Source organism: Cherax quadricarinatus, chromosome 27 (genome assembly GCF_038502225.1).
Source record: "Cherax quadricarinatus isolate ZL_2023a chromosome 27, ASM3850222v1, whole genome shotgun sequence".
NCBI lineage: Eukaryota > Metazoa > Arthropoda > Malacostraca > Decapoda > Parastacidae > Cherax > Cherax quadricarinatus.
This window is the reverse complement of record NC_091318.1, coordinates 27,040,402-27,067,654: the sequence shown is the minus strand read 5'-3', so window position 1 is coordinate 27,067,654 and position 27,253 is coordinate 27,040,402. Positions and strand designations below refer to the sequence as shown.

General features: G+C 38.2%; 2 protein-coding genes across 3 annotated transcripts in view; both read right to left on the bottom strand.

Moving 5' to 3' along the window:
- The window catches only part of Coq6 (ubiquinone biosynthesis protein COQ6, mitochondrial), a 39,022-nt gene extending 26,646 nt beyond the window's left edge, over window positions 1-12,376 (bottom strand). For both annotated transcript variants that reach the window (XR_011392495.1, XM_070089155.1), the window contains exons 1-6: window positions 12,161-12,376; window positions 11,113-12,055; window positions 9,419-9,609; window positions 8,047-8,175; window positions 4,123-4,227; window positions 2,678-2,785 (exon numbers count right to left, since the gene is read on the bottom strand). Coding sequence is in view for 1 of the 2 variants with exons in the window: in XM_070089155.1 (XP_069945256.1) it covers window positions 2,678-2,785; window positions 4,123-4,227; window positions 8,047-8,175; window positions 9,419-9,609; window positions 11,113-11,356 (777 nt within the window). In the remaining variant the exon portion in view is untranslated. The remainder of the gene's footprint in view (window positions 1-2,677; window positions 2,786-4,122; window positions 4,228-8,046; window positions 8,176-9,418; window positions 9,610-11,112; window positions 12,056-12,160) is intronic.
- Window positions 12,377-15,664: 3,288 nt separating this feature from the next.
- thoc7 (THO complex 7) lies at window positions 15,665-23,317 on the bottom strand. The gene is made up of 5 exons (XM_053779927.2): window positions 23,183-23,317; window positions 21,589-21,709; window positions 20,270-20,386; window positions 17,414-17,609; window positions 15,665-16,107 (listed from the first exon to the last, which is right to left on the bottom strand). The coding sequence occupies exons 1-5, from the start codon at window positions 23,190-23,192 to the stop codon at window positions 15,916-15,918; spliced, it is 636 nt and encodes a 211-aa protein (XP_053635902.1). The 5' UTR covers window positions 23,193-23,317; the 3' UTR covers window positions 15,665-15,915.
- Window positions 23,318-27,253: the final 3,936 nt, after the last annotated feature.

Genomic DNA, 27,253 nt, shown 5'->3' with positions numbered 1-27,253 from the left:
ATGTGGAAGGCAAATAGTAAGGCATGGATCACAAGGGATATTTTCCTTGATTGGTTTAATGATGTGTTTTGCCCCAGTGTGAAGAAATACCTCCTGGAAAATAAACTAAAACTCGAGTGCCTCCTGGTAATGGACAATGCTCCTGCTCATCTTCCAGACTTGGAAGAGCAAATGGTGCAGGAGTTTCGTTTCATCAAAGTGAAGTTCTTGCCCCCTAATACCACTACTCTCCTCCAGCCCATGAACCAGTAGGTCATTTCAAATTTCAAAAAACTGTACACCAAAGCAGTGCTTCAAAAGTGCTTTCAAGTGACCTCAGACACTGAATTGACCCTAAGAGAGTTCTGGAAAGATCACTTCAATATCTTCCAGTGCATAAACCTTATAGGTAAGGCTTGGGAGGGAGTGACTTCCAGGACTTTGAACTCTGCTTGGAGGAAACTGTGGCCGCAATATGTACAAGAAAGGGATTTTGAAGGGTTTGGGGCTGACCCTGAGGAGCCTATGCTAGTTGTGGAAAGTATTGTGGCATTGGGGAATTCCATGGGGTCGGATGTGAGTTTCGAGGATGTGGAAGAGTTGGTGGAGGACCACAATGAAGAGCTAACCACTACAGAGCTTTATCTGCAACAGCAACACACCACAGCTCAGGAAATTGCTTCAGAGGAGGAGGAAGAGCAATGGAGGAAGGTGCCTTCTTCAAAGATTAAGGAGATTTGTACAATGTGGACAAAGGTGCAAACATTTATGGATGAACATCACCCTGACAAAGCTGTTGCAGGCCATGTTGGCAACATGTACAATGACAATGTTGTGTCCCATTTTAGGGAAGTTTTAAAGAAATACCAGATACAGACCTCTCTGAAACACTTTTTTGAGTGACAAGGGTCCAGTGATTCTCAAGCTGGTCCTAGTGGCATTAAAAAACAAAGAAGGGAAGTAACCCCAGAAAAGGGCTTGATACCTAAGTCTTTATGGAAGGAGATTCCCCTTCCAAACAATAGTACACTTCCATCCTCTCCCCTCCTCCAGTCTCATCACTCATTGATAAGTCTTCAATGAAGGAAAGTGTCATTTTAGTATTGTTTTATTGTGCATGTCTCATTGTTTTCTGTGTAGGGAAATGTATATTTCATGTAAAAAAATTATTTTTTTAATACTTTTGGATGTCGGGAATGGATTAATTGGATTTCCATTATTTCTTACGGGGAAAATTAATTCGGGATTCATCAGATTCGAGTCTAGTCACTCTCTCTGGAATGAATTAATTACTAAAACCGGGGGTCCACTGTACGTCTTTAATCCGCTCCAGGACCTTGGATTTATTCCAAACAGGACATATACCAAACAAATTTTCCTATAAGAAATGTCTATAGAGAAACGATTAATCCGTTCCCATGAAAAAGAAATCCTATTGTTATTGGCATATTGCACATTGATGGGGTTGTATAAAATAATTTAAACACTACTTAATACTAAAATATGTAATTTAAACACTGTTTAATACTAAAATACATACATAAACACAAAAGAATTAGATGAAATAAATGAAAATTTAACCTCACATTACTTTGCTGAAAGGAGTCAAGTGCCTACTATGATATTGCTGAGAAGGGAGGAGGAAATGTTATTGTTTAGAAGGACAGTCCCCTTCTCTTTTCTGTTTCTTTTACCTATTTAGACCTGGTTGAAGCTCACTAGGTTTGACTTTTACTAAAAATCACTGAATGGTAGCAACGGGTGTATTGACACTAGTGGACAGTCATGGCTTTGTCTCGAGAGAGAGGTAAACAAGAGTAGCGCATGGTGTCATGACTAATTTTGACCCATACAAGTTCTAGCACGCAAGTCGCATTCCAAACAAAGGTCATATACCAAGCAAAAATTTTCGAGACCAAACAGGACGTATACCAAGCTGGACTTATTCCAAAGCGGACGTATACCAAGGTACCACTGTATATATAAAAAAATATGTAATTACAATGTGAATTGCTCAAATATTTATCTAGTTCTGACAACTGGCATAAACAGTGCATTATGAAATAAAATGTACTGATATACAGTACTCTATTATTTAAAGAATTATGATTAACATTCACGAGGAAGGCCACCCATCACATGTACTTCAGTTTTTCACAGGGCACCCCTATGAAAAACTGAAGTACATGTGATGGGTGGCAGCCCTGTGGTAGGAGGAACACACAGAAAAGAATGATAATGCTATTCTCATATGTGGATTGATAAAGTCTATGATGTATTAGATTGAGAAGAAAATACTATGATGATATGAACACAGTACTATGATGGGAGTAGAAAGAAAAAGATGCAAGTGTAACTGTTCTAAAGTATACTTTGACTTCATTCTAATCATCATTTACAAACAAATAATTTGTGATATACTGTACAAAAGTTTATCATTTTCAAATCACAAAGTATGCACTGTATATTAAGTCTGTATATTAATATATCTGATTCAGTTTTAGATGATGATTAACCAAGTAGAGAATTTGCTACTGTCAAGTTTTCATTTTTAAAATACAGTAATAAACAAATAAAGTACATGTATTATTTTTATTTTAACTGTCCTCTAAGCACAAGTTCTTGATGTATCTACATCAATTTCCCACCTAATATGGGGTACTGTGAACATTATGCAGCAACAGAGCAACACACTTACTTCTGACAGTTGCAGTGTTGCCACAATTCCCATTTGATCATAGTCCCAGCCTATGTATTGCACTCCCATGGTCTGACGCACTAAGGACTTAGCACCATCAGCTCCAATCTGTTAAAAAGCAAAGGGATCCAGAAACAGTTAGACTCAACATGCCTATATTAAAAACACATTAGCAACATAATTATTTTTTTAATACACCAGCTATCTCTCACAGAAGTAGGGTGATCAAAAAAAAAAAAAATGAGGAAAAACATTCACTATCATTCATTCAATCACTTGCCTTGCCAGAGGAATGCTGACATCACAGTTTATATGGCTCTCTGTCCCCTGCTTTACAGTATAGGCACTGTACTTCCCACCTCCCTTTGTAGACAGTACCTTGCTCGCACTCCAGCAACACATTAGGTCACAAAAACTACTTATGTCCACTCACCCCGATTTAACATGCTCACACAAAACCTGGTGGATGTTCAATCTCCAGGCACTCAAAGCCTCCTTTATAAACCCCCCTCCCTTCCATCCTTCTGGGACTACCCTCCTAGTCATCCTATTTTGCTCCATTCTATCTTGGTTCCCAAACTACCTCAACAACCCTTCATTATTAATTTTACTGTATTATATTCATCAGGCAGTACTTAAACCAAAGGTGTCAAACAGCATTTGTACACTACCTACAATATACTGTAGTTAAATTATACATGTAACCTCTCTTATAGAAAGAGCAATTGCACCACCTCCATTTTCCTTCACTGCTATTACTTTCTCTCTCTCTCTTACACATTTTTCTTCATTTGGTCCCAAATATTCAATTAAGGTTAATGTACTTCTTTCTTTTTTACCACACCGGTCATCTCCTACCAAGGTACAATGGCCCAAGGGAAACACTCCCTATAATTCATTCAATAGCTTTTGTACTAGAGTTGCACAGATTTCACAATTCAAATGACCCTCTGAACTGTAACTTCCTCATCCCTTCAGAATGCAGGCACTATAATTCCCACTTGCAAGACTCATTGGCTAACCAGTTCTTCTGAATCCTTTCACAAATGCTATCTTGCATTTAATGTTATTTATTAATGTGCAATTAAATGTGAATACATGCATAAGTAAAAAAAAAATGGAGTCCATGTAAATTATGAGACAAAAATCTTATGTACTATCTGCTGATGACAATTAAGTTTGTTGTAAAAGAAAATAAAGCAAAAGTTATATTTGTCATTGTATAAACTCAAGGTAAATTGTAATAAATGATTGCCAACAGATAAAAAGAAGAATGGACAAAGGACTCAGACATTAGCCCTGGCATGTAGCAGGCCCAATACTGTAAGCTTCATGGCCCAGTGGTACAACATTGGGCCTGCTATATGCCAGGACCATGGTTCAGGTCCTTGTCCATTCTTCTGATTACTCCTTGTCATTATATTTTATCATTTGGTTTACAGTACCAAAAGGTCCGTTGATAGAGTTCTGCCATCCTGAAGGGAGATCATCACTTTGGAGGAGAGATCAGTGGGGAGTTTGTATCCCTCTACCTTGGCATTATATTCTACCTGTTGGAGGTAAGTGCATATTAATCTTTATATACTATATCCAAATAAGCAGGACAATATATAATCAAATTCAGACCCTAATTAGAAGACAAAAATTAGAGATTGTATATTTTGACATTGTTACAGAGATCCATAGGGATCATGCAGCACCTGGGGAAATGGGAGGCAATCAAGTCTGATCCAAGGATGGGAAACTCAGGTTCAATTTCTAAAATCCCGAGGGCCACCCTCCCCCCGCTGACATCGGTAACCTCCCTTGAGGGTAGGTATCATCAAGAATGAATACAGAGTATAATTATGAAAATCTGACTTGTTACTTAAACTACTGCATCCCATGACTGCACTTCTCATTGTTCTCCAAGCCAAGTGTCATTGCATCTATAATGAATCATTATTACTGCATAATTATAATTATCCTAGGTAGTAGGTTGGTAAACAGCAACCACCCAGGGAGGTACTACCATCCTGCCAAGTGAGTGCAAAATGAAAGCCTGTAATTGTTTTACATGATGGCAAGATTGCTGGTGTCCATTTTTCTGTCTCATAAACATGCAATGTTTCAGGTACGTCTTGCTACTTCTACTTACACTTAGGTCACACTACACATACATGTACAAGCATATATATACACACCCCTCTGGGTTTTCTTCTATTTTCTTACTAGTTTTTGTTCTTGTTTATTTCTTATCTCCATGGGGAAGTGGAACAGAATTCTTCCTCCGTAAGCTGTGTGTGTTGTAAGAGGCGACTAAAATGCCGGGGCTAGTAACAAGGGAAACTTTCATTTTTCCTTTTGCCACCCCTGTTGCTTTACCTAGTAACCCAGATATTATTTTTTTTTTTTGGGACTTGAGTAGCTCACTCATTTCTTCTCCTGTATATATTACTAAATTTAAAAGGAGAAACTTTCATTTTTCCTTTTGGGCCACCCCACCTCAGTGGGATACGGTGGTACGTTGAAAGAAAGAAGAATTATAATTATAATTATTTATATTACAGTATTATTTTTTTTTTTTTCAACAGAGGCAGGGTGACCCAAAAAAGAAAGAAAATCCCCAAAAAGAAAATACTTTCATCATCATTCAACACTTTCACCACACTCACACATTATCACTGTTTTTGCAGAGGTGCTCAGAATACAACAGTTTAGAAGCATATACGTATAAAGATATACAGGTCTCCCTCAACATTCACGTTTTCAACTTTCACGGGCTTCACACATTCACGAATTCCCAACCTCCAAATTCCCAGCCACCAAATTCCCAGCCGCCAAATCATATTTAAGTTTCCCGCCACCTGCGAGTCCCTACTACCCTCCCTCCGACCCCCGCAACTATCAGCCAGCCCTCCCACCACTCAGTGTGGTGAGTGTTTTGTTTGTTCATTATTTGCTATTAAACTACAGTATAAATAATGTAAACCCATTCATGACTGCATATTGGAATGGCTATTCGGACAGGTATTAGACGGTGACATCATGTGTTTACTCTTGAACACTGCAAAGAATTAAACATTTCTGCTACAGGTAATAATAATAATAGTAATAATAATAATAATAATAATAATAATAATAATAATAATAATAATAATAATAATAATAATAAATATGATATAATTGAAGAAGGAAATTGTACAAAAATACGAGGGAGTGGTTGACACATCGTCAGTGTGACTTTGTTTATGCTGGAGTGAACATTAGTCTCCCTGCTCTTCCAAACATTTCACAATAATTCATTGTGTCTGGTGCTTGTAGATTGAGTGTGACTGGAGTGGTAGATGCAGTGATTGAGGCAATGGTATTTAATAACATACATGTTAATAATAATACATGTTATTAATAATATGTACTATTATTATTATTAACATATATGTTATTAAATACATACATGTTAATAATAATACATGCTATTAATAATAACATGTACTATTATTATTTATAACATATATGTTATTAAATACCACTGCCTCAACCGCTGAATTATTGTGAAATGTTTGGTAGAGCAGGGAGACTAATGTTCACTCCAGCATAAACAAAGTCACACTGACGATGTGTCAACCACTCCCTCGTATTTTTGTACAATTTCCTTCTTCAATTATATCGTATTTATTATTATTATTATTATTATTATTATTATTATTATTATTAGCAATAGCAGAAATGTTCGATTCTTTGCTGTGTTCAAGAGTAAACACATGATGTCACCATCTAATACCTTTCCTAATAGCCATTCCAATATGCAGTCATGAATGGGTTTACATTATTTATTCTGTAGTTTAATAGCAAATAATGAACAAACAAAACACTCACCACACTGAGTGGTGGGAGGGCTGGCTGCCAGTTGCGGGGGTTGGAGGGCTGGCTGCCAGTTGCGGGGGTCGGAGGGAGGGTAGTAGGGACTCGCAGTGGTGGAGGCATTGGTGGAGGCAGTGGTATTTAATAACATACATGTTATTAAATAACATACGTTATTAAAGCATAGCATGTATATATTTAGTACAATTTACGACGTTTTCATGTATTTTATGATTATTCATGGTTCAATAAGTTAAGGAAGCAGTATTGTAATATATTTCCCTACAATATATTGGGGCACCAAACATTCACGGTTTTTCAACATTCACGAGGCTCTTGATCCCCTAACCCTCACGAATGTTGAGGAAGACCTGTACAACATATCCCTCCAAACTGCCAATATCCCAAACCCCTCCTTTAAAGTGCAAGCATTGTACTTCCCATTTCCAGGACTCAGGTCCGACTACATAAAAATAACCGGTTTCCCTGAATCCCTTCACTAAATATTACCCTGCTCACACTCCAACAGAACGTCAGGTCCGAAGTACCATTTGTCTCCATTCACTATCTAACATGCTCACGCACGCTTGCTGGAAGTCCAAGCCCCTCGCCCACAAAACCTCTTTTACTCCCTCTCTCCAACCCTTTCGAGGACGACCCCTACCCCGCCTTCCTTCCCCTATAGATTTATATGCTTTCCATGTCATTCTACTTTGATCCATTCTCTCTAAATGACCAAACCACCTCAACAACCCCTCTTCTGCCCTCTGACTAATACTTTTATTAACTCCACACCTTTCCCTAATTTCGACACTCCGAATTTTCTGCATAATATTTACACCACACATTGCCCTTAGACAGGACATCTCCACTACCTCCAACCGTCTCCTCGCTGCTGCATTTACCACCCAAGCTTCACACCCATATAAGAGTGTTGGTACTACTATACTTTCATACATTCCCTTCTTTGCCTCCATAGATAACATATTTTGACTCCACATATACCTCAACACACCACTCACCTTTTTTCCCTCATCAATTCTATAATTAACCTCATTCTGCATAAGTCCATCCGCTAACACGTCAGCTCCCAAGTATCTGAGAACATTCACTTCTTCCATACTCCTCCTCCCCAATTTGATATCCAATTTTTCTTTATCTATATCATTTGATACCCTCATCACCTTACTCTTTTCTATGTTCACTTTCAACTTTCTACCTTTACACACATTCCCAAACTCATCCACTAACCTTTGCAATTTTTCTTTAGAATCTCCCATAAGCACAGTATCATCAGCAAAAAGTAACTGTGTCAATTCCCATTTTGAATTTGATTCCCCATAATTTAATCCCACCCCTCAGCGAGAAATGCTATAATGGCATGAGTCATATGGAAAATTGTACCCACAAAGTATTCAATGGCAAGTATTTTTCCAAAATAACTTAGATTTTTACACTTTTCACTTTCAATATCTTCTAATTGAAATTTACAGAAACATAAAATTGATGCAGTAAAAAAAACTTACTTCAATGTGCTGTGGTACCACTTCTTTAATAGAGTGCAAAATTACATCATTTTCCACAATGTGTGCAACCAGATCTTCCTGGTCCTGTGCATCAAATGTTATCATTGCTTCTGAACATGATTCCCATACCTGCAATATTGAAATATGTCACAAAGAAAAATATACCAGCCACCAAAGTAAGACATAATCCACTGGGTAAACTATACTTGTAATTCCTTTATTTTCAATGTTTATTGTGTTCTAACTGCTGGTGAGGGGCTCTTGATCTAGGGAATTGGATCTGTGCTCTGGTTCCCTGAACTGAGCCTAAATACCTTCCATCTCTTCCCCCACGTGTTCTGTATAATCCTACGGGTTTAGCATTCCCCCCATGATTATAATAATAATGTGCTGTAACTGTAAATTGTATGTACAGTACTATATTAGGTATACAGTTAAGTATATCTATATTAGGTAAACAGTTATTTTTTAACATTATTCTGCTTTAATAGACATTGGGACATTCCCTTTCCCCCATAAGCCCATTATATAAAAGGTTAAACTATACACCGTATTGTAAAGAGACTTGAGAAGCAACAGTAAATACAGTAATGTATTTCAACATCAGAACATAGAGCCAGATGTGTCTGGAGGGGAAGATTATTGTTATTATTATAATCACAGAAAGTGCTAAACCCACAAGGATCATTTAGAGTTATACAGCAGAAGTAAAAGAGATGGTTGGGGGGACAGGTGAGAATGTTACAAGTAGGTCACTGCAGAAAGAGAGGAGGGCAGAGAAGATGAGTCATGGTTAATGTAACAAATCAGACAGTAAATTACTGTATATACAGGGCTAGTGCATTACAGGTAGAACAATGAGAAAAGGGGCAAATAAACTAAGCATGTTGGCGTGTTAAAGAAGGTGCCTGAAATATGATAAATGAACCTGGAGGTGAAAAATTCTTATGACTTTATCCACTCAGAAGTAACTGACAAGTGCTGTCAACTAAACAGAACAGAAATCCTTGGCTCATGTTCCTTTTGCTGGCTATTTGTAATACACTTCTCCAACTTTATACACACATATCTATACAGATTGTAGTGTACATTGTAACCTATTCAGTTTGGGTTATTTTATTCTTCTTTTGGTTTTCCTTGGCTATATTAAAGTTGAAAAACTGTAAAGATATCAGACATATACAGTTAGCCCTCCATATCCATGGATTCAACCAACTGCTAATCAAAAATATCTGAAAAAAAAAAAAAATCAGACATTTGAAATATAAAATTTTGGGGGCATCACACTGTAAAAATAACAGAAGTTAATGTTATATACAGTTAAGAATACACTTTGTATAATGGAAATGTTATAAGATTCACCAACATCTACCTGCATCCTCTTAACAGGCTGGGCTCTCCTATGTTGTATGTGCTCCCACACCCCTAACTTGTGGAACAACCTGTGAGTATGGCTGTTGAGTGCACACACACGGTTGCTGAACTCCTCTGGCAGGCTCCATGTTTTATCTGCAGCACCCTCCAACAAAAGAATTCTACGATCACTCAGCATCTTACTGTGACCTGAAAAGTAATTGTTTCAAAAACTACACACAGTACAAAGTAAAAGTGCTTTATTTGTTATTATTTAGCACAGAACAGTACCAAGATAAAAATATAAGTATTATTCTCGACTGTATTTGCCTTATTCTGATCACTCTTCAAATACAGTACTATTGTGCATAAATGTAAAAGCATAAAAAACTTTTAACACAGTTTATTTTGTGTAAATTCATCCAATGAAATCCAACAAGAATAAAAGGAAATACAGTACTTTAAGTGAAATATGACAATGTATGGTACATGCAATATGACAGAACTGACCCTGGCTTTAAACTTCATAAGTATTCAACTTGATTTTCAAAACAGAAAACAGATGAAAAGGATTAGAAGTTCTGGTTAGCTGGAACTTAACCTGCCATATAAGTGGGGTCCTACTGTACAATGTTTTCAACAAGGCATACTGTTATGCTTTATATCAATAGCTACCTACCTGGAGGGTGGGTAAGTAGTAATTAATACAATAAATAAGTTTAAGTGCAAGAGTATTATATAACTCTCTATATCATTGTTATATCATTGATATGACTTCATTTAGAATGTAGATATAGTTCTCATCTTCATATTACAGAATTTACAGAAATGTACTGGAAAACTTATAAGCAATCTAGCTCATGACAAAAAGTTAGGAGCTTAGTACCTGCTCTCTTTTTCCATTGGGAAGTGGAAAAGAATTCCTCCTCCATAAGTCATGCGTGTTGTAAGGGGTGACTGAAATGCTGGGAGCAAGGGACGAGTAACCCCTTCTGTATAAATTACTAAATTTAAAAAGAAAAACTTTTGTTTTTCTCTTTAGGTCATACTGCCTCGGTAAGATACGACCAGTGTTGAGAGGAAAAACTCTACTCTCTTGAGTGGCAGAAAATGAATTTGAGGAATGTTAATAGGCATGAGATAAAATGGATATAAGAATTACATAAGTAAAGCAAATGTCCATGCAGAACTTGTAACTGAAGGCACAAAGATATGGGCATACCTGAAATATTAGTGAAAAATTATGTAGATCTAGCATGGATAATGCAACAGATGAATAAGACACTGTAATATAATAATCAAGGAGGAGCTAAACCCGTAGGATTATGCAGCGCCTGTGGGGAGGATGTGGAAGGTATTCAGGCTTAATTCAAGTAACTGGAGCACAGGTCCAATTCCCTAGATCAAGAGCCCCTCACCAATGTCAAGGAACCTTCCTTGAGGGGACACTATGGATGAATAAGACACTGAAAATAAAGTTAAGTGGGCTGAAGAATAAAAAGACACAGTACCATGACTGTAACAATACACAAATAACCAGCACATAGGAGACTGAAACTTATGACAACACTTCAGTCTGACTAGGACCATTAACTAGCTAATGATGCAAGTTGGACCGAAACGTCAAGTTTCCTTCTAATGTGTCCAGGATTTGTGTATAACAGTGTTGCACACCTTCACTCCCTTGATAAGAACCTAGTGGTAAACAGTTACCTAAGGAACAAGCCATAGCAAAGCCGACCATTCCTCCCCCTGAGACGACTATGTCATAATGTGTAGGGGCTGAGTGGTCGTCCCTCACAGATGCAGCACGACCCGTAGGGGTTGTGTGGTAGTCCCTCACAGATGCAGCACGACCCATCCAGCCTGAGATACAGTGACCACACGACCATCTCGACCTCTCCCTCAGGGAAAGGACTAAAGAACCCCTCACTGCCTTCATCATAATCGTCACCATTACGGTGCACTGTGCACCATCACCTGCAACTTAGTGTTGGGGGATTATAGGGCCACTACAGTTGATGCCGTCTTCAGCCCTACCTTCCTGTTTTCCAGCAGGAATTATAAGTTATTAAGTTTATTTAGGTACATGTACATACATAAATACAGTTACACAAATTATCATACATAGTAACATGTGTAAATTACCTAGGATAACCACAAAAAAGTTAAAGTGACATTTCCATTGGGTCCTTGTAAATTTTAGTTAAGTTTATTCATTTTATACATTAATACAGTTGCATAAATTATTATATATAGCAGCATATGTGTAGAGAACCTAGGACATAACCAAAAATTCAAAGTGACTTACTTATATTAGGGTAGGTACAGGTAGACATAAATACAATTATCATACCTAGTAGCATACGTGTAAATTACCTACGATAATCCCCAATGAAAATAAGTCAGTGACTTATTTTCATTGGGGTCCTATATGTACTTGCCTAATTATGGTTGCAGGGGTCGAGTCTCAGCTCGACGTGTGGCTGCTAGTCTTCCATACTCTAAGTTTCATCTGACTCCATAACTTAGAACGCCTCATTCAAAGGACCCCAATGGAAATAAGTCACTCTGTCTGACTTTTTTGGGTTATCTTAGGTTCTCTACACATATGCTGCTATGTATGATAATTCTATGTAACTGTATTTGTGTATACCTGATTATTATTATTATTATAATCAAGGGGGAAGCGCTTACTTATGTGGATAGCTTAATTCAACTGGAGCACAGATTTCAAGAGCAGTTCGAGGGGTGTGTATACCTGAATAAACTTACTTAATAGCTTCAACTTTTCAAGGCAGTTCGCTGTACCAGGGAAGGGTTCATGAAACTATTAACGTATAAAGGTGTCCTGACCAATGTTATATTCAGTCGTGCAGCCACGTAGAGAGGCTAAGGGGGCTAACCCCCCCCCCCCCAAGGGAAAACTTATTTTTCCAATTAGTATCTAATTTTAACTGCGAATGGACACTACTTTAAGAAAAACCCGGAGGATTTACAGCGCCTGGGGGGGGGATGTGGAAGGCATGAAAGTTTCCCTAAATCAAGAGCCCCTCACCAACATCAAGGAACCTTCCTTGAGGGGGACACTACTTTAAGAAATTTCACACTGAAAGTTTCTAAAAACGATTTCTGACTTTTTGGGGGGGTTATCCTAGGTAATTTATACTATGATAATTGTACTGTGTACCTGTAACTAAATGCACTCACTTATGGTTCTTAGGCCTCTCCCAGATATAAATCGTGGCTTAAGCCACCCACAAATCCCAGACAAAAATCCTGGCTGTGCCACTAGTTATATAGCCCATTATCAGTTTCCTGGCATGGGTCTGATAACTTTTAAAAGCCTCTTCTGACTGGCTTTAAACATTCAGTGGATTATTAACCCGGAATAACCTAATAAAGTTGGTGTGTCATTGGGGACTCTGACTTCCATTGGGGTCCTTTAATACTTCCTGGTTTATAGCATCCTCAGCTCACACTGTGGGATCGCTCCCTGGCACAAGTGAAATGTTGGCCATATTTCTTTTCACCTGCTGCTCCTGATCACCTAGCAGTAAATAGGTACCTGGGTGTTAGTTGACTATTGCTGGCACTGGACAAGCACCTAAAGTTGGTTCCTGACCAGCTGGGCTGTGGCTCGTACATTGGTTTGCGTGCAGCCAGCAGTAACAGCCTGGTTGATCAGGCTCTGATCCACCAGGAGGCCTGGTCACAGACCGGGCCGTGGGGGCGTTGACCCCCGGAACTCTCTCCAGGTTGCATCCTACAGAGAGAATTAAACTATCCCAGTGAAAATAAGACTGACAGTCCTTCATGATGCACTTAACTTTATTAGGTTACCCTGGGTTACAAAAACCCTCCAGGTTAAAGCTCCAGAAACTTAATTGACCAACACCCAAGTACCTAATTACTGCAAGGTGAACAGGAGCAGCAGGTGTAAAAAATAACATGCCTGTTTCACCTGTGCTGGGTAGTGATTCTTGGTCCCTCAACCGTGAGCTGAGGATTCTTCTGAGTCATGAGCATGCATTGTAAGCACGCATTTGCACATAAAATAGTGTGGAAATTTTCCTTTCTAAATCATGTTAAATATACAATTTTAATGTGCATTTTGAACAGCTTCAGTCTTTTAGTGCTGATGTATCTTAAGTACAGAACAGTGCCCAGTAAATTTGGTTTGTGTAGATGATTATTAAAATCATAATGAATCTCTAAACCCTTAAGGGTCATACAGTGTGTACATGATAATGACAGTTTAGTTTAAAAAACTTGGAATCATTGGATTCTAAGCAATGCTGGTGAATGCTTCTTCGAATTGGATTCAAACTTTCATCAGTCATGAGTTTCACTAGAGGAAAGTTTAGCATTCACCTTGAGCTGCTCAAGTTTTAATTTGCCCATTTTATTTTGCAAGTTTTTCATGCAATATTATTAAAATCAAGGGGGAGTGCTAAACCCATAGGGATTATACAATGCCTGTAGGGATGGAGGGAATGGAAGGTATTTAGGCTCACTTTAGTGAACTGGAGCACAGATCCAATTCCCTAGATCATGAGCCCCTCACCAGCATCAAGGAACCTCCCTTTAGGGGTTTTCATGAAGTAACTATTGAACACCTCTTCTCATCAGCTTCGTGCCCTAAATTCTGCTGTATCTTACTAGGTAATTGCAATTTTTGTTTCTGTTAATTTCAAGCTGTGTAGGTGCTAACTTTTTATCAGTTTTATTGAATGGTGACATTCAAATTTTCCTAAAAATTCCAAGTAAAATATTTTTTCTTATAGGACAAATTGTTTGTGGATGCATTGATATCTGTACTGCTTGATGGTGGACATAGTTTGTTGTCTGTAGATGTTACAACTTTAAATCATTAGGAGACATGGCTAGAGGTGCTGGCTGACATTATGTAGTATGGGAGTGTATTGGACTAAGGCATCAAGTGTCTGGTTCTCTGCTCTCATGAAGAATCGGGATCCGAGTTCAAATCATGGTCACCCTGCAATATTTACACATATACAGTGTAGCCACTAGATTAGCAAACTGATTCTAGTTGACTTTAAATACATCAAACTAATGTTAATATTATAGTCATAACTAAGTGCTAAACCCATAAGGGTCATACAGCACTGCCATCAAGCTAATAGAAAATGAACATCAACTGGGGAATGGTAATGTATATTTATTTTGCTTGGTTACAAAAATTAACCTCTAAACTGGGGGTTCCTTGATGCTGGTGAAGGGCTCTTAATACAAGAAATTTAACTAGTCCTTCCATTCCTTGGGTTGAGCACAATTACCTCTCATTCCCCAGATGCTGTATGATTTCCCTACAGGTTTAGCACTGTCCCATGCTATATTATTATTATAATCAAAAAGAAGCGCTAAGCCACAAGGACTATACAGTCCCATGCTATAATAATAAAAATTAAACATGTAGAATGACTCCAGGTCTTAATTGCATTTTTATCATTCATTGTATTTAAGACCCTGCTTTTTTCAGCAGATTTGAGCTTAGGTCTACCAGATTAATAATCCACCATATGTTATTTAAAGGAGGAGTTTGGGATATTGGCAGTTTGGAGGGATATGTTGTGTATCTTTATATGCATATGCTTCTAAACTGTTGTATTCTGAGCACCTCTGCAAAAACAGTGATTGTGTGTGAGTGTGGTGAAAGTGTTGAATGATGATGAAAGCATTTTCTTTTGGGGGATTTTCTTTCTTTTTTGGGTCACCCTGCCTCGGTGGGAGACGGCCGACTTGTTGAAAAAAAAAAATGTTATTTTTACCGGTTATTTTTATATAGCCGGACCTGAGTCCTGGAAATAGGAAGTACAATGCCTGCACTTTAAAGGAGGGTTTGGGATATTGGCAGTTTGGAGGGATATATTGTGTATCTTTATATGTATATGCTTCTACTGTTGTATTCTGAGCACCTCTGCAAAAACAGTGATTATGTGTGAGTGAGGTGAAAGTGTTGAATGATGATGAAAGTATTTTCTTTTTGGGTCACCCTGCCTCGGTGGGAGATGGCCGACTTGTTTAAAAAAAAAAAATGTCTGTTACTGCATCATTAAGAATTACAGAGAACATATTGCTTATAGTAAGAGTAAATTCATCATTTTGACTAGGTAAAATTATTATCATAATCATAGCTAAGTGCTAAACCCATAAGGGTCATACAGAGCTATGACTAGGGTAAAAAACAAAATGCCTTATAACAATACAACATATATTTACTATGTGTATTTGTAAAAAAAAAATATTTTTACATAAATAGAACTTTAATGTATTATTTACTAAGTTCAGATGTTGATTTTTCTCTTACTAACTGCAAGGACACATATAGAATAAATATAAAATAAATAAAACTCCAGCATACATGTACTGTAATCTTCTTCAAGACTATCAAACTATAAATAGCAATTTGGTCTCATTAATAGTACTAAAATATGCTCATGAAATATTTGTTTATCTTCAGTAAATTTAATTTTTTTCCGCCTATAAATGTGTTCAATCAACAGTCGGTGGTGGTAGTGGTGCTGTTAGGTCAATAATTTCATCCACAATACATAATTCGTCATCATCTTGTGGAGGGGAATTATCTATAAGCAGTGTCTGTTTGAGCTGGTGCAGTGAAGTAACAAGAACATGTAGCTGCTTTCGGCGCAAACTCAGTTTCTCCTCCAGCTGGTCTCTCTTGGACTGCAAGAAATTTATGTTTATGAACAATGAAATCTTCAAAAATTAATACAGTATTATAAATAAGAGCCTTTTACCATAACTAACTTACTAAATTCAATATGACCATTTTTAAATCTGAATAAATCTAAATTTATTCTACTGTATGCTTTTGAGACTATGAAATTAAAACTCACATAGGCTTAACACTTAGTTTTGAGTACAGTATAACAACTAAAAATTTAAAAAAAATTATCATGAAAGTTGTCTAGCAAGAACTGGTGGAATATATTCTATGGTCTTCAGATTAAGAAAATATTTACTAAAATTGTAAAACAATTGTAAATTCTGAAAATACATACATATACATGTATATGGTAAGGGTTGAATGGAAATACTGAAGATAATGCTAGAATATGCTTACAGATATTTAAAGTGCTAGTAACAAGGATGGCAAATGAATTTACAGTATTTTGAGATTTTGCAAGAGCATTACTAGTAATGTAGTTAGATGTTCTTCTATCAAAGGCCTTTGAATAGAATGCCGTATCAGAGAAACACACCAACATTTATTTTCAAGCAGTTTTTCAATGCCGTGCGATGCTCATCCTGTCTGCCCTCAGCAGACAGTTGGAGGATGGAGGAGGCCTGCCTGTGTTTGCATATCAGAACATATTATGTCACAATGCCTCCCTCATCACTAAGTACCTTTCACATTTGTTACTTTAGATTTGCATCATACAAAATTATTTTAGTACATTTATATAATATGTATTCATCATGTTTGTATTATGGTATGTTCTATAAAACAGAAAGCTTTCTATATAGCTATTAAGATATACAGAAGTGACAAATAATAATTCATTCTTTCTTTCCCCTCCTCCATCTTAATCTTCCTCTTCCTCTCCTCTTTATTATTATTATTATTTATTCCTAAAGGGCATATGACAAAAAGAGCTCAGTTAAAACAGATTAATGCCAAAACTTGTAACATCCTTGCATAAATCTTAAAATAAGGTCAAGGTTGTAACATAGATATCATAATTTAAGCAAACCAACAACACTTTTCAAAAGAAGTAAAATATAAACAAGACATGGGTAATAATTCCTTCAAAGAAGCTTGTCTTGATGGAGGCAAAAGGTTCTTGATCCAAAAAATCAGAGCTACCCTTCCCCTTCCATGCTATGTGATTTCTATGGATTTTTCACTTTGCCATGATCATAATAATAACCAGGTAATAAAATTGTGTTGGGAGAATGCGTGTGTCAACAAGTAAGTAAATCTAATACTCTACTACATATATTCAGAAAATTAATCATGATGATTCACCTTCAGAGAATGTAACTGCTGTGTCAAATGTGCTAGCTTATTGGCCGTATCTGAACGAGGGGGATGCTCCTTAATTAGCCTTGCAAGAGCATCATATTCCAGTCTGTTTCGTCGCACCTGCCGAGCTTCCTCTAGCTCTTCCTTTGCCTCTTCAATAGCAATGCAGGCTTCTTTGACATTTTTGCTCGTTTCATCTCTAGAAAAATTAAATGTAAACAATAATAATAATAATACTGTAGCAACGATAATGATAATAACAAAACATTCTCAAGGTACATTATGTATGGCAGAGGATTACCCTCTTCAAGGGAAATAAATATCTTGATGTTGATGAAGGGTTCTTGATCCATGGAATTGAAACTACCCTCCATTTCCTTGGGTTAAATCTAAGTGCCTCCCATTCCCCAGTCACTGTATGATCCCTACAGGTTTAGTGCTTCCACATATAGTCATTATAATAATACAGGGAGGTGAAAGTGTATAAACTAAGGGAGGAGGAAGTTCGGGTGAAATATAAGCAACTATTGGCAGAAAGGTGGGCTGGTGCAGGTACGAGTAGTGGGGGGTTGAAGAGGGTTGGAATAGTTTTAAAAATGTAGTATCAGAATGAGGGGCAGAAGTTTGTGGTTATAGGAGGGTGGGTGCAGGAGGAAAGAGGAGTGATTGGTGGAATGATGAAGTAAAGGGTGTGATAAAAGAGAATAAGGTAGCTCATGAGAGGTATTTACAAAGCAGAAGTGTTTTAAGAAGAGCAGAGTATATGGAGAGTAAAAGAAAGGTGAAGAGAGTGGTGAGAGAGTGCAAAAGGAGAGCGGATGGTAGAGTAGGAGAGGTACTGTCAAGAAATTTTAACGAAAATAAGAAAAATTTTTGGAGTGAGTTAAACAAGTTAAGAAAGCCTAGGGAACAAATGGATTTGTCAGTTAAAAACAGAGTAGGGGAGTTAGTAGATGGGGAGATGGAGGTTTTTGGGTAGATGGCGAGAATATTTTGAGGAACTTTTAAATGTCGACGAAGAAAGGTAGGCGGTAATTTCATGCACTGGCCAGGGAGGTATACCATCTTTTAAGATGGTATGAGTGTGGGGGAGGTGCATGAGGCATTACGTAGAATGAAAGGGGGTAAAGCAGCGGGAACTGACAGGATCATGACAGAAATGTTAAAAGCAGGGGGAGATGTAGTGTTGGAATGGTTGGTATTTTTGTTTACTAAATGTATGAAAGAGGGGATATTTGGGAGTTGACGTGTCAGCGGATGCATTTATGAAGGATGAGGTTAATCATAGAATTGATGAAGGAAAAAAGGTGAGTGGTGCATTGAGGTATATGTGGAGTCAAAAAATGTTATCTATGGAGGCAAAGAAGGGAATGTATGAAAGTATAGTAGTACCAACACTCTTATATGGGTGTGAAGCTTGGGTTGTAAATGCTGCAGTGAGGAGGCGGTTGGAGGCAGTGGAGATGTCCTGTGTGGTGTAAATATTATGCAGAAAATTCGGAGTGTGGAAATTAGGAGAAGGTGTGAAGTTAATAAAAGTATTACTCAAAGGCAGAAGAGGGTTTGTTGAGGTGGTTTGGTCATTTAGAGAGAATGGATCAAAGTAGAATGACATGGAGAGCGTATAAATCTGTAGGGGAAGGAAGGCAGGGTAGGGGTCGTCCTCGAAAAGGTTGGAAGGAGGAGGTAAAGGAGGTGTTGTGGGTGAGGGGTTTGAACTTCCTGCAAGCGTGCGTGAGCGTGTTAGATAGGAGTGAATGGAGACAAATGGTATTTGGGACCTGACGAGCTGTTGGAGTGTGAGCAGGGTAATAGTGAAGGGATTCAGGGAAACTGGTTATTTTATATAACCGGACTTGAGTCCTGGAAATGGGAAGTACAATGCCTACACTCTAAAGGAGGGGTTTGAGATATTGGCAGTTTGGAGGGATATACATATATTGTGTATTTTTATATGTATACACATAGTTCTAAACTGTTGTATTCTGGGCACCTCTGCAAAAACAGTGATTATGTGTGAGTGAGGTGAAAGTGTTGAAAGATGATGAAAGTATTTTCTTTTTGGGGATTTTCTTTCCTTTTGGGTCACCCTGGCTCGGTGGGAGACAGCCGACTTTTTTGAAAAAAAAAAAAATACAGATAATAATAATAATAATAAATACATAATAATAATTTGCTAATCACCAGATGTGCTACCTAACAGTACTCATCTAACTTTCCTATAAATATAAAATAAGTGTCAAGAACAAACAATTCACATCAATCCACATGTAAATAAACAAATCAGTGGATAACAAATTTAAGATATCCAATACAAATTCAACAGTGTGCCAGATGTGTTTTTTTTTAGCTCATATACTATTAAAATTGTATTAAAGATTAAAAATACAAAATTTTAAGCATACATCAAAATTATTGGATCTACAAAAACTATTTATTACAGTGATAATGTGAATGATGGTTAAAGTGTTTCTTTTTTGTGGTGTTTGCAGGCAACGTGAAACTAATGAGTAGAGTTTAAGTGGACGAGGACCAAAAAAGGCAACAAAGGGATCTGGACACACTATAAGCCTGGTACAAAGGGATCTGAACACGCTACAAGCCTGGTATAAAGGGATCTGGACACGCTACAAGCCTGGTCTGACAAATTTTGTATTGAGTATAAATTGTCACCCTACCTCAGTGGGAGATGGCCATTGTGTTAAAAAAAATAAAAAAAGACTGAAAACTCACACAAATTTATTATTAACATGACACCAATCTTGGATGCTGTCCTAGCTCTCCTAGATGACTATTCCTTCAACGGAGGTGCCTTGAAGTGCTAAAAACATTAAACAAGAGGTCATTTTAATTAATTACCTGAGTAATTCATAATGCTGAATTTCTTCTTGATTCATATCAATAATTGATCTCCATTTCAATGAAGAATGCTCTATGGAAGCCAGCTGTGTCAGAAGACGGTCATATTGATTCTGGCTAAATAAAAAAACAAAATTATCACGTTTTTCATTCTGATGCACATTTATCAATTACACTAAAATACTGATGAGCATGGATGCCCTTACATACTTATGGTAAGTTAGTTTTTCACTGTACTTTTACATACACAAGTAACTATACAAATGTATTTTTTCTTTGGGTCACCTTGACTTGGATGGGAATGGAAAAAAAGTAAATCCCACATGTACAGGAAATGCAGTGTACAAAATGATAAGGATTAATATACAGTAAGCTTTCAACCTGTAATTAAATACAGTGGACCCCCGCATAACGATTACCTCCGAATGTGACCAATTATGTAAGTGTATTTATGTAAGTGCGTTTGTACATGTATGTTTGGGGGTCTGAAATGGACTAATCTACTTCACAATATTTCTTATGGGAACAAATTCGGTCAGTACTAGCACCTGAACATACTTCTGGAGTGAAAAAATATTGTTAACTGGGGGTCCACTGTAATAGGGGATGGAGGTTGTCTGTGTCTATTAAATGAGAATAATGAAAAAAATAGCAAAAAAAAAAAAAAAAAAAAAAAACTTAGGTACTCTCAGGACTGCATACCTATTATAGTAATATAAACACAATTTATGATATACTGTAGTGCAAATAACACTGAAAATGATGGAGTTAAAAGTACAATTTACTAAGCATATTTTTGCCCATTATTGCAGAGGCCTGTTATATTAAGGATTTACTATACAGTATATGGGACTCAGACTTTCTTTAGGAAATAAGGATGACTGGAGTAGACAGGTTTTTGCAAGAATATACAACAAGTCGATGAAAATAGCAACCACTACACAGCTGGGAAACTGTAAATGTGATTCCAATATATATACAAGAAGGGAAATAGACAGCAATCACTATAGACCCAGCTGTTGATTGCACACAGTGGCACTGTATGACCCTTGTAGATTTAGCGCTTCTTTTTTTATTATAATGTTGACTGCGCACTAGCAAGAGTACTAGAAAATAAGAAAAAAAAAGAAAAACAGAACACCTAGAATGACTAAAACTGTTAATCTTCATTGCACCCAGTTCTTCATGCAGCCATACTGGTAACTATGTGATAAACATTTTAAGGGTTAAAAAAAACAGTAAACCTAAGGCATAGATCTACTCCTTTAAATATAAATAAATGCAATAATTACAATTAGGCAATTCCACATAAACCATACCTTTCCTGTGGTGAATCATCAGTTGAACACCATTTGATGAAGTGCTTCATGAACATCATCATGACACGAGCATCACCAGTCCCATCTCCATCAATCATCAACCTACGTCGGATAATCTCCTCTGCAAGTTAAGACATTAAGATCAAAGTTGTATTACACAACTATAGTGTATTAATACTGTTACAATATTTGTTATTTTATGCCCAGATCTACAGTTCTTCAGTGTAATCCTCACACTTTGTTACAGTTATTAGCTGTACAGTATTCCGCCTGGTCACAGACCAGGCGGCAGGGGCATTGACCCCTGAAATCCTCTCCAGATAAACTAGTTTAAATAGTGTAATTATGGAAAAAGCAGTTGTAATACTGCATGATGTACAACATTAATTTTTTTAACACAACAGCAAATGTGGAATACTGCCAATGTTTACCCTTGAAGAGTTTCAAGAGTTTCTCTACTCTCTGAGCTTGGCCATGGGCCAGGCTTGTCTGGTGCTTGCCTGGTCAACCAGGCTGTTCCTGCTGGAGGCCTGCTGCCCCACAGTTCCATCACAGCCTGGTTGATCTGGCACCGGTGGCCTGGTGGCTAAAGCTCCCGCTTCACACACGGAGGGCCCGGGTTCGATTCCCGGCGGGTGGAAATTCCGACACGTTTCCTTACACCTATTGTCCTGTTCACCTAGCAGCAAATAGGTACCTGGGTGTTAGTCGACTGGTGGGGGTCGCATCCTGGGGGACAAGATTAAGGACCCCAATGGAAATAAGTTTAGACAGTCCTCGATGACGCACTGACTTTCTTGGGTTATCCTGGGTGGCTAACCCTCCGGGGTTAAAAATCCGAACAAAATCTTATCTTATCTTATCACCTGGTGAAGATACTTGTCCAGTTTCCTCTTGGAGGCTTTTACACTTGTTCCAGCATATACCATATAATATTACAAATATTTTTCTTAAAATTACACTAAATAGTTAAACCACTCAACTGTATAGTAATACTGATTAAAAAAATGATTATTACAATTGGCATTAAATATCAAATGTGAGTTTATACTGTGTTTTAAAAATATAAAGTGTTATAGTCACAGATTGATAATTCTGTGAAATAAGACATGCATAGTATCAGGGTATCTGAATGAGGAAACATTCTGTCATGAATGGCTTCTTTGTTCTTTAAACCGGTTTAATTGTGAAACACTTCGGAGAGAAAATTTTCATTAGAATGTCCTAGTGTCTTATTTTCCATTTTTTGGTATTTTATACTATATATCCAAAGTAACTTTAGAGTTCAGTGCTTAAACTGATTATAATAATTATCCAAGGTGCTGATCTTCTGAGGGTAATTCAGCACTGTACAACAAAAGGAAGGCTCATGGCAGAGGAAGATCCAAGGAAATGGAACTGATCTCCACTTGTATGTTAAAAAAAAAAAGTCACGGTGTATGTGCATTTTAAATACCCTTGTTCTCCCCTTCCTTGGATCCAACCTGATTACCTTCCATTCTCCAGGCGGCGTATTACCCTTATGGGTTTGGCGCTTCCCCTAATAAAAAAATGACAATATACCTCAAACTATTAAATAGAAAACATTCCTTACCATCACCCATTGCAGCGGGAAGAACAATTATAGTATATTTTCAATTTCTTCAACCACCAGCGTCCTCCGCTGCTGCTTTTGTTGTTGTTGTTGTTTGGGATCTTGAGGGCCACCAAAACTTGCACTGTATTAAGCCATACTGTTCAATTATTATAATCATGGGGAAGCACTAAACCCGTAGGATTGTACAGCGCCTGTGGGGGTGGGGGGATGGAAGTCATTCAGGTTTAATTCAGGGAACTGGAGCACAGATCTAATTCCATAGATCAAGAGCCCCAATGGAAATAAGTCACTGTCTGACTTTTTTGGGTTATCCTAGGTACTTTACACATATGCTGCTATGTATGATAATCTTTGTAATTGTGTTTCTGTATACCTGAATAAACTTACTTACTTACTTACTAGCTCCTGACCAGCATCAAGGAACCTCCCTCAAGGGACTTACTTTTCAAGACTTTTGAGGGGGCTGGAAAGGAAGCAAAATTTAGTGTCAGTAAGTTTATTCAGGTACAGGTATACATAAATAGTTACATAAATTATCATACGTAGCACTGTATGTGTAGATTACCTAGAATAACCCCCCAAAAAGTGTTCAAATTCAAGTTCAAAAATTTATTTCTTTGCATAGTATACAGTGTGTAGTTTACATGTAATAAAATGTTGTTAAGCACAAAGAAAGCCACTAGCATGCAGGAGCATTTCGGGCAGGCAGTTAGTTAGTTTAATATGTTTATTATGCACCCCATACCCATCCTGTGGGCGGTAGTCAAAAGATTACAGAGGTACAGGTCACTGGATAGCTAAAGTTACAGAGGTAATGAACTCATACATTGTCACAATTTACAAAGGTAATGAACTCACAATTTACAAAGTAAACTACCTAGTATAACCCAATAAGTCAGAGTGACTTATACTGGAACATTATTTCTGAATGTCCAAACATAGGTAATTTACATATATGTTGCTGTGTGTAATAATTTGTGAAACTGTATTTATGTGTACCTGTACCTAAATAAACTTACAAATATCCAGCCTTTCGCTCTCCAGGAGATTTAACAAAGGTCCAGGAGAGTGAAACATTGCCACAATAAAAATATCAAATTGGTTACATGTGTCCATTTACCCTACATTTTGTTGGTAATTCTACCATCATTATTCCTTCGTTCTTTTATAGAAAAGCGAAAATAAGTATTCACAATTAAGTAAGGTGGATCCCCAGCTTAAACCCCAGGAAAGCGCTCAGCTTAAGGTCCGTGGTTCGATTCCCGGTACGGGTGAAAACATTAGGCATGTTAAGAACATAAGAATATAAGAACGAAGGAACACTGCAGCAGGCCTACTGGTCCATGCGAGGCAGGTCCAAGTCTCCTACCGGCTTAAGCCAATGCACCCAACCTAGTCAGGTCAGGTCACATTGACTTAAGGGAGGAAAACGGTAACTGACCTGGTAGCACAAGCTATCAGGTCCAACTCACACCCACCCACATCCACTCATGTATTTATCCAACCTATTTTTAAAGCTACACAACGTTCTGGCCTCTATAACTGTACTTGGGAGTTTGTTCCACTCATCCACAACTCTATTACCAAAGCAGTACTTTCCTATATCCTTCCTGAATCTGGATTTTTCCAACTTAAAACCATTGCTGCGAGTCCTGTCTAGGTTAGATATTTTCAGCACACTATTTACATCCCCTTTATTTATTTCTGTCTTCCATTTATACACCTCAATCATATTCCCCCTAATTCTACGTCTTTCTAGAGAGTGCAGATTCAGGGCCCTTAGTCTATCCTCATAGGGAAGGTTTCTGATACATGGGATCAACTTTGTCATCCTCCTTCGGACATTTTCCAGAGCATTTATATCCATTCTGTAATACGGTGACCAAAACTGTGCAGCATAATCTAAATGAGGCCTAACCAAGGATGTATAGAGTGCCTTAAGACACCCGCTGTCACGGTTCGCCTAACAGTAAGTTTATTCAGGTATACCCAAATACAGTTACATAGATTATCATACATACCTGGAGTTTACCTGGAGAGAGTTCCGGGGGTCAACGCCCCCGCGGCCCGGTCTGTGACCAGGCCTCCTGGTGGATCAGAGCCTGATCAACCAGGCTGTTACTGTTGGCTGAACGCAAACCAACGTACTAGCCATAGCCCGGCTGGTCAGGAACCGACTTTAGGTGCTTGTCCAGTGCCAGCTTGAAGACTGTCAGGGGTCTGTTGGTAATCCCCCTTATGTATGCAGGGAGGCAGTTGAACAGTCTCGGGCCCCTGACACTTACTGTATGGTCTCTTAACGTGCTAGTGACACCCCTGCTTTTCATTGGGGGGATGTTGCATCGTCTGCCAAGTCTTTTCCTTTCGTAGTGAGTGATTTTCGTGTGCAAGTTCGGTACTAGTCCCTCTAGGATTTTCCAGGTGTATATAATCATGTATCTCTCCCGCCTGCGTTCCAGGGAATACAGGTTCAGGAACCTCAAGCGCTCCCAGTAATTGAGGTGTTTTATCTCCGTTATGCGCGCCGTGAAGGTTCTCTGTACATTTTCTAGGTCAGCAATTTCACCTGCCTTGAAAGGTGATGTTAGTGTGCAGCAATATTCCAGCCTAGATAGAACAAGTGACCTGAAGAGTGTCATCATGGGCTTGGCCTCCCTAGTTTTGAAGGTTCTCATTATCCATCCTGTCATTTTTCTAGCAGATGCGATTGATACAATGTTATGGTCCTTGAAGGTGAGATCCTCCGACATGATCACTCCCAGGTCTTTGACGTTGGTGTTTCGCTCTATTTTGTGGCCAGAATTTGTTTTGTACTCTGATGACGATTTAATTTCCTCGTGTTTGCCATATCTGAGTAATTTAAATTTCTCATCGTTAAACTTCATATTGTTTTCTGCTGCCCACTGAAAGATTTGGTTGATGTCCGCCTGGAGCCTTGCAGTGTCTGCAATGGAAGACGCTGTCATGCAGATTCGGGTGTCATCTGCAAAGGAAGACACGGTGCTGTGGCTGACATCCTTGTCTATGTCAGATATGAGGAAGAGGAACAAGATGGGAGCAAGTACTGTGCCTTGTGGAACAGAGCTTTTCACCGTAGCTGCCTCGGACTTTACTCCGTTGACTACTACTCTCTGTTTTCTGTTAGGAAATTATAGATCCATCGACCGACTTTTCCCGTTATTCCTTTAGCACGCATTTTGTGCGCTATTACGCCATGGTCACACTTGTCGAAGGCTTTTGCAAAGTCTGTATATATTACATCTGCATTCTTTTTGTCTTCTAGTGCATCTAGGTCCCTAGGACCTTGTCGTAGTGATCCAATAGTTGAGACAGACAGGAACGACCTGTTCTAAACCCATGTTGCCTGGGTTGTGTAATTGATGGGTTTCTAGATGGGTGGTGATCTTGCTTCTTAGGACCCTTTCAAAGATTTTTATGATATGGGATGTTAGTGCTATCGGTCTGTAGTTCTTTGCTATTGCTTTACTGCCCCTTTGTGGAGTGGGGCTATGTCTGTTGTTTTTAGTATCTGTGGGAAGACCCCCGTGTCCATGCTCCCTCTCCATAGGATGGTAAAAGCTCGTGATAGGGGCTTCTTGCAGTTCTTGATAAACACGGAGTTCCATGAGTCTGGCCCTGGGGCAGAGTGCATGGGCATGTCATTTATCGCCTGTTCGAAGTCATTTGGCGTCAGGATAACATCATATAGGCTTGTGTTAACCAAATTCTGCGGCTCTCTCATAAAAAAAATCATTTTGATCTTCGACTCTCAGTCTGGTTAGCGGCTTGCTAAAAACTGAGTCATATTGGGACTTGAGTAGCTCACTCATTTCCTTGCTGTCATTTGTGTAGGACCCATCTTGTTTAAGTAGGGGCCCAATACTGGACGTTGTTCTCGACTTTGATTTGGCATAGGAGAAGAAATACTTTGGGTTTCTTTCGATTTCATTTATGGCGTTTAGTTCTTCCCGCGATTCCTGACTCCTATAAGATTCCTTTAGCTTAAGTTCGATGCTTGCTATTTCTCTGACCAGTGTCTCTCTACTCCTTTCAGATATATTGACCTCT

What these genes read in the sequence shown, in the direction of transcription:
- thoc7 (XM_053779927.2), bottom strand. An exon ending in GATGATTCACCACAGGAAAG is followed by an intron (nt 20,387 to 21,588) that starts GTATGGTTTATG and finishes TTTTTTATTTAG; the next exon opens with CCAGAATCAATATGACCGTC. An exon ending in CAGCATTATGAATTACTCAG is followed by an intron (nt 17,610 to 20,269) that starts GTAATTAATTAA and finishes TAATTTTTCTAG; the next exon opens with AGATGAAACGAGCAAAAATG.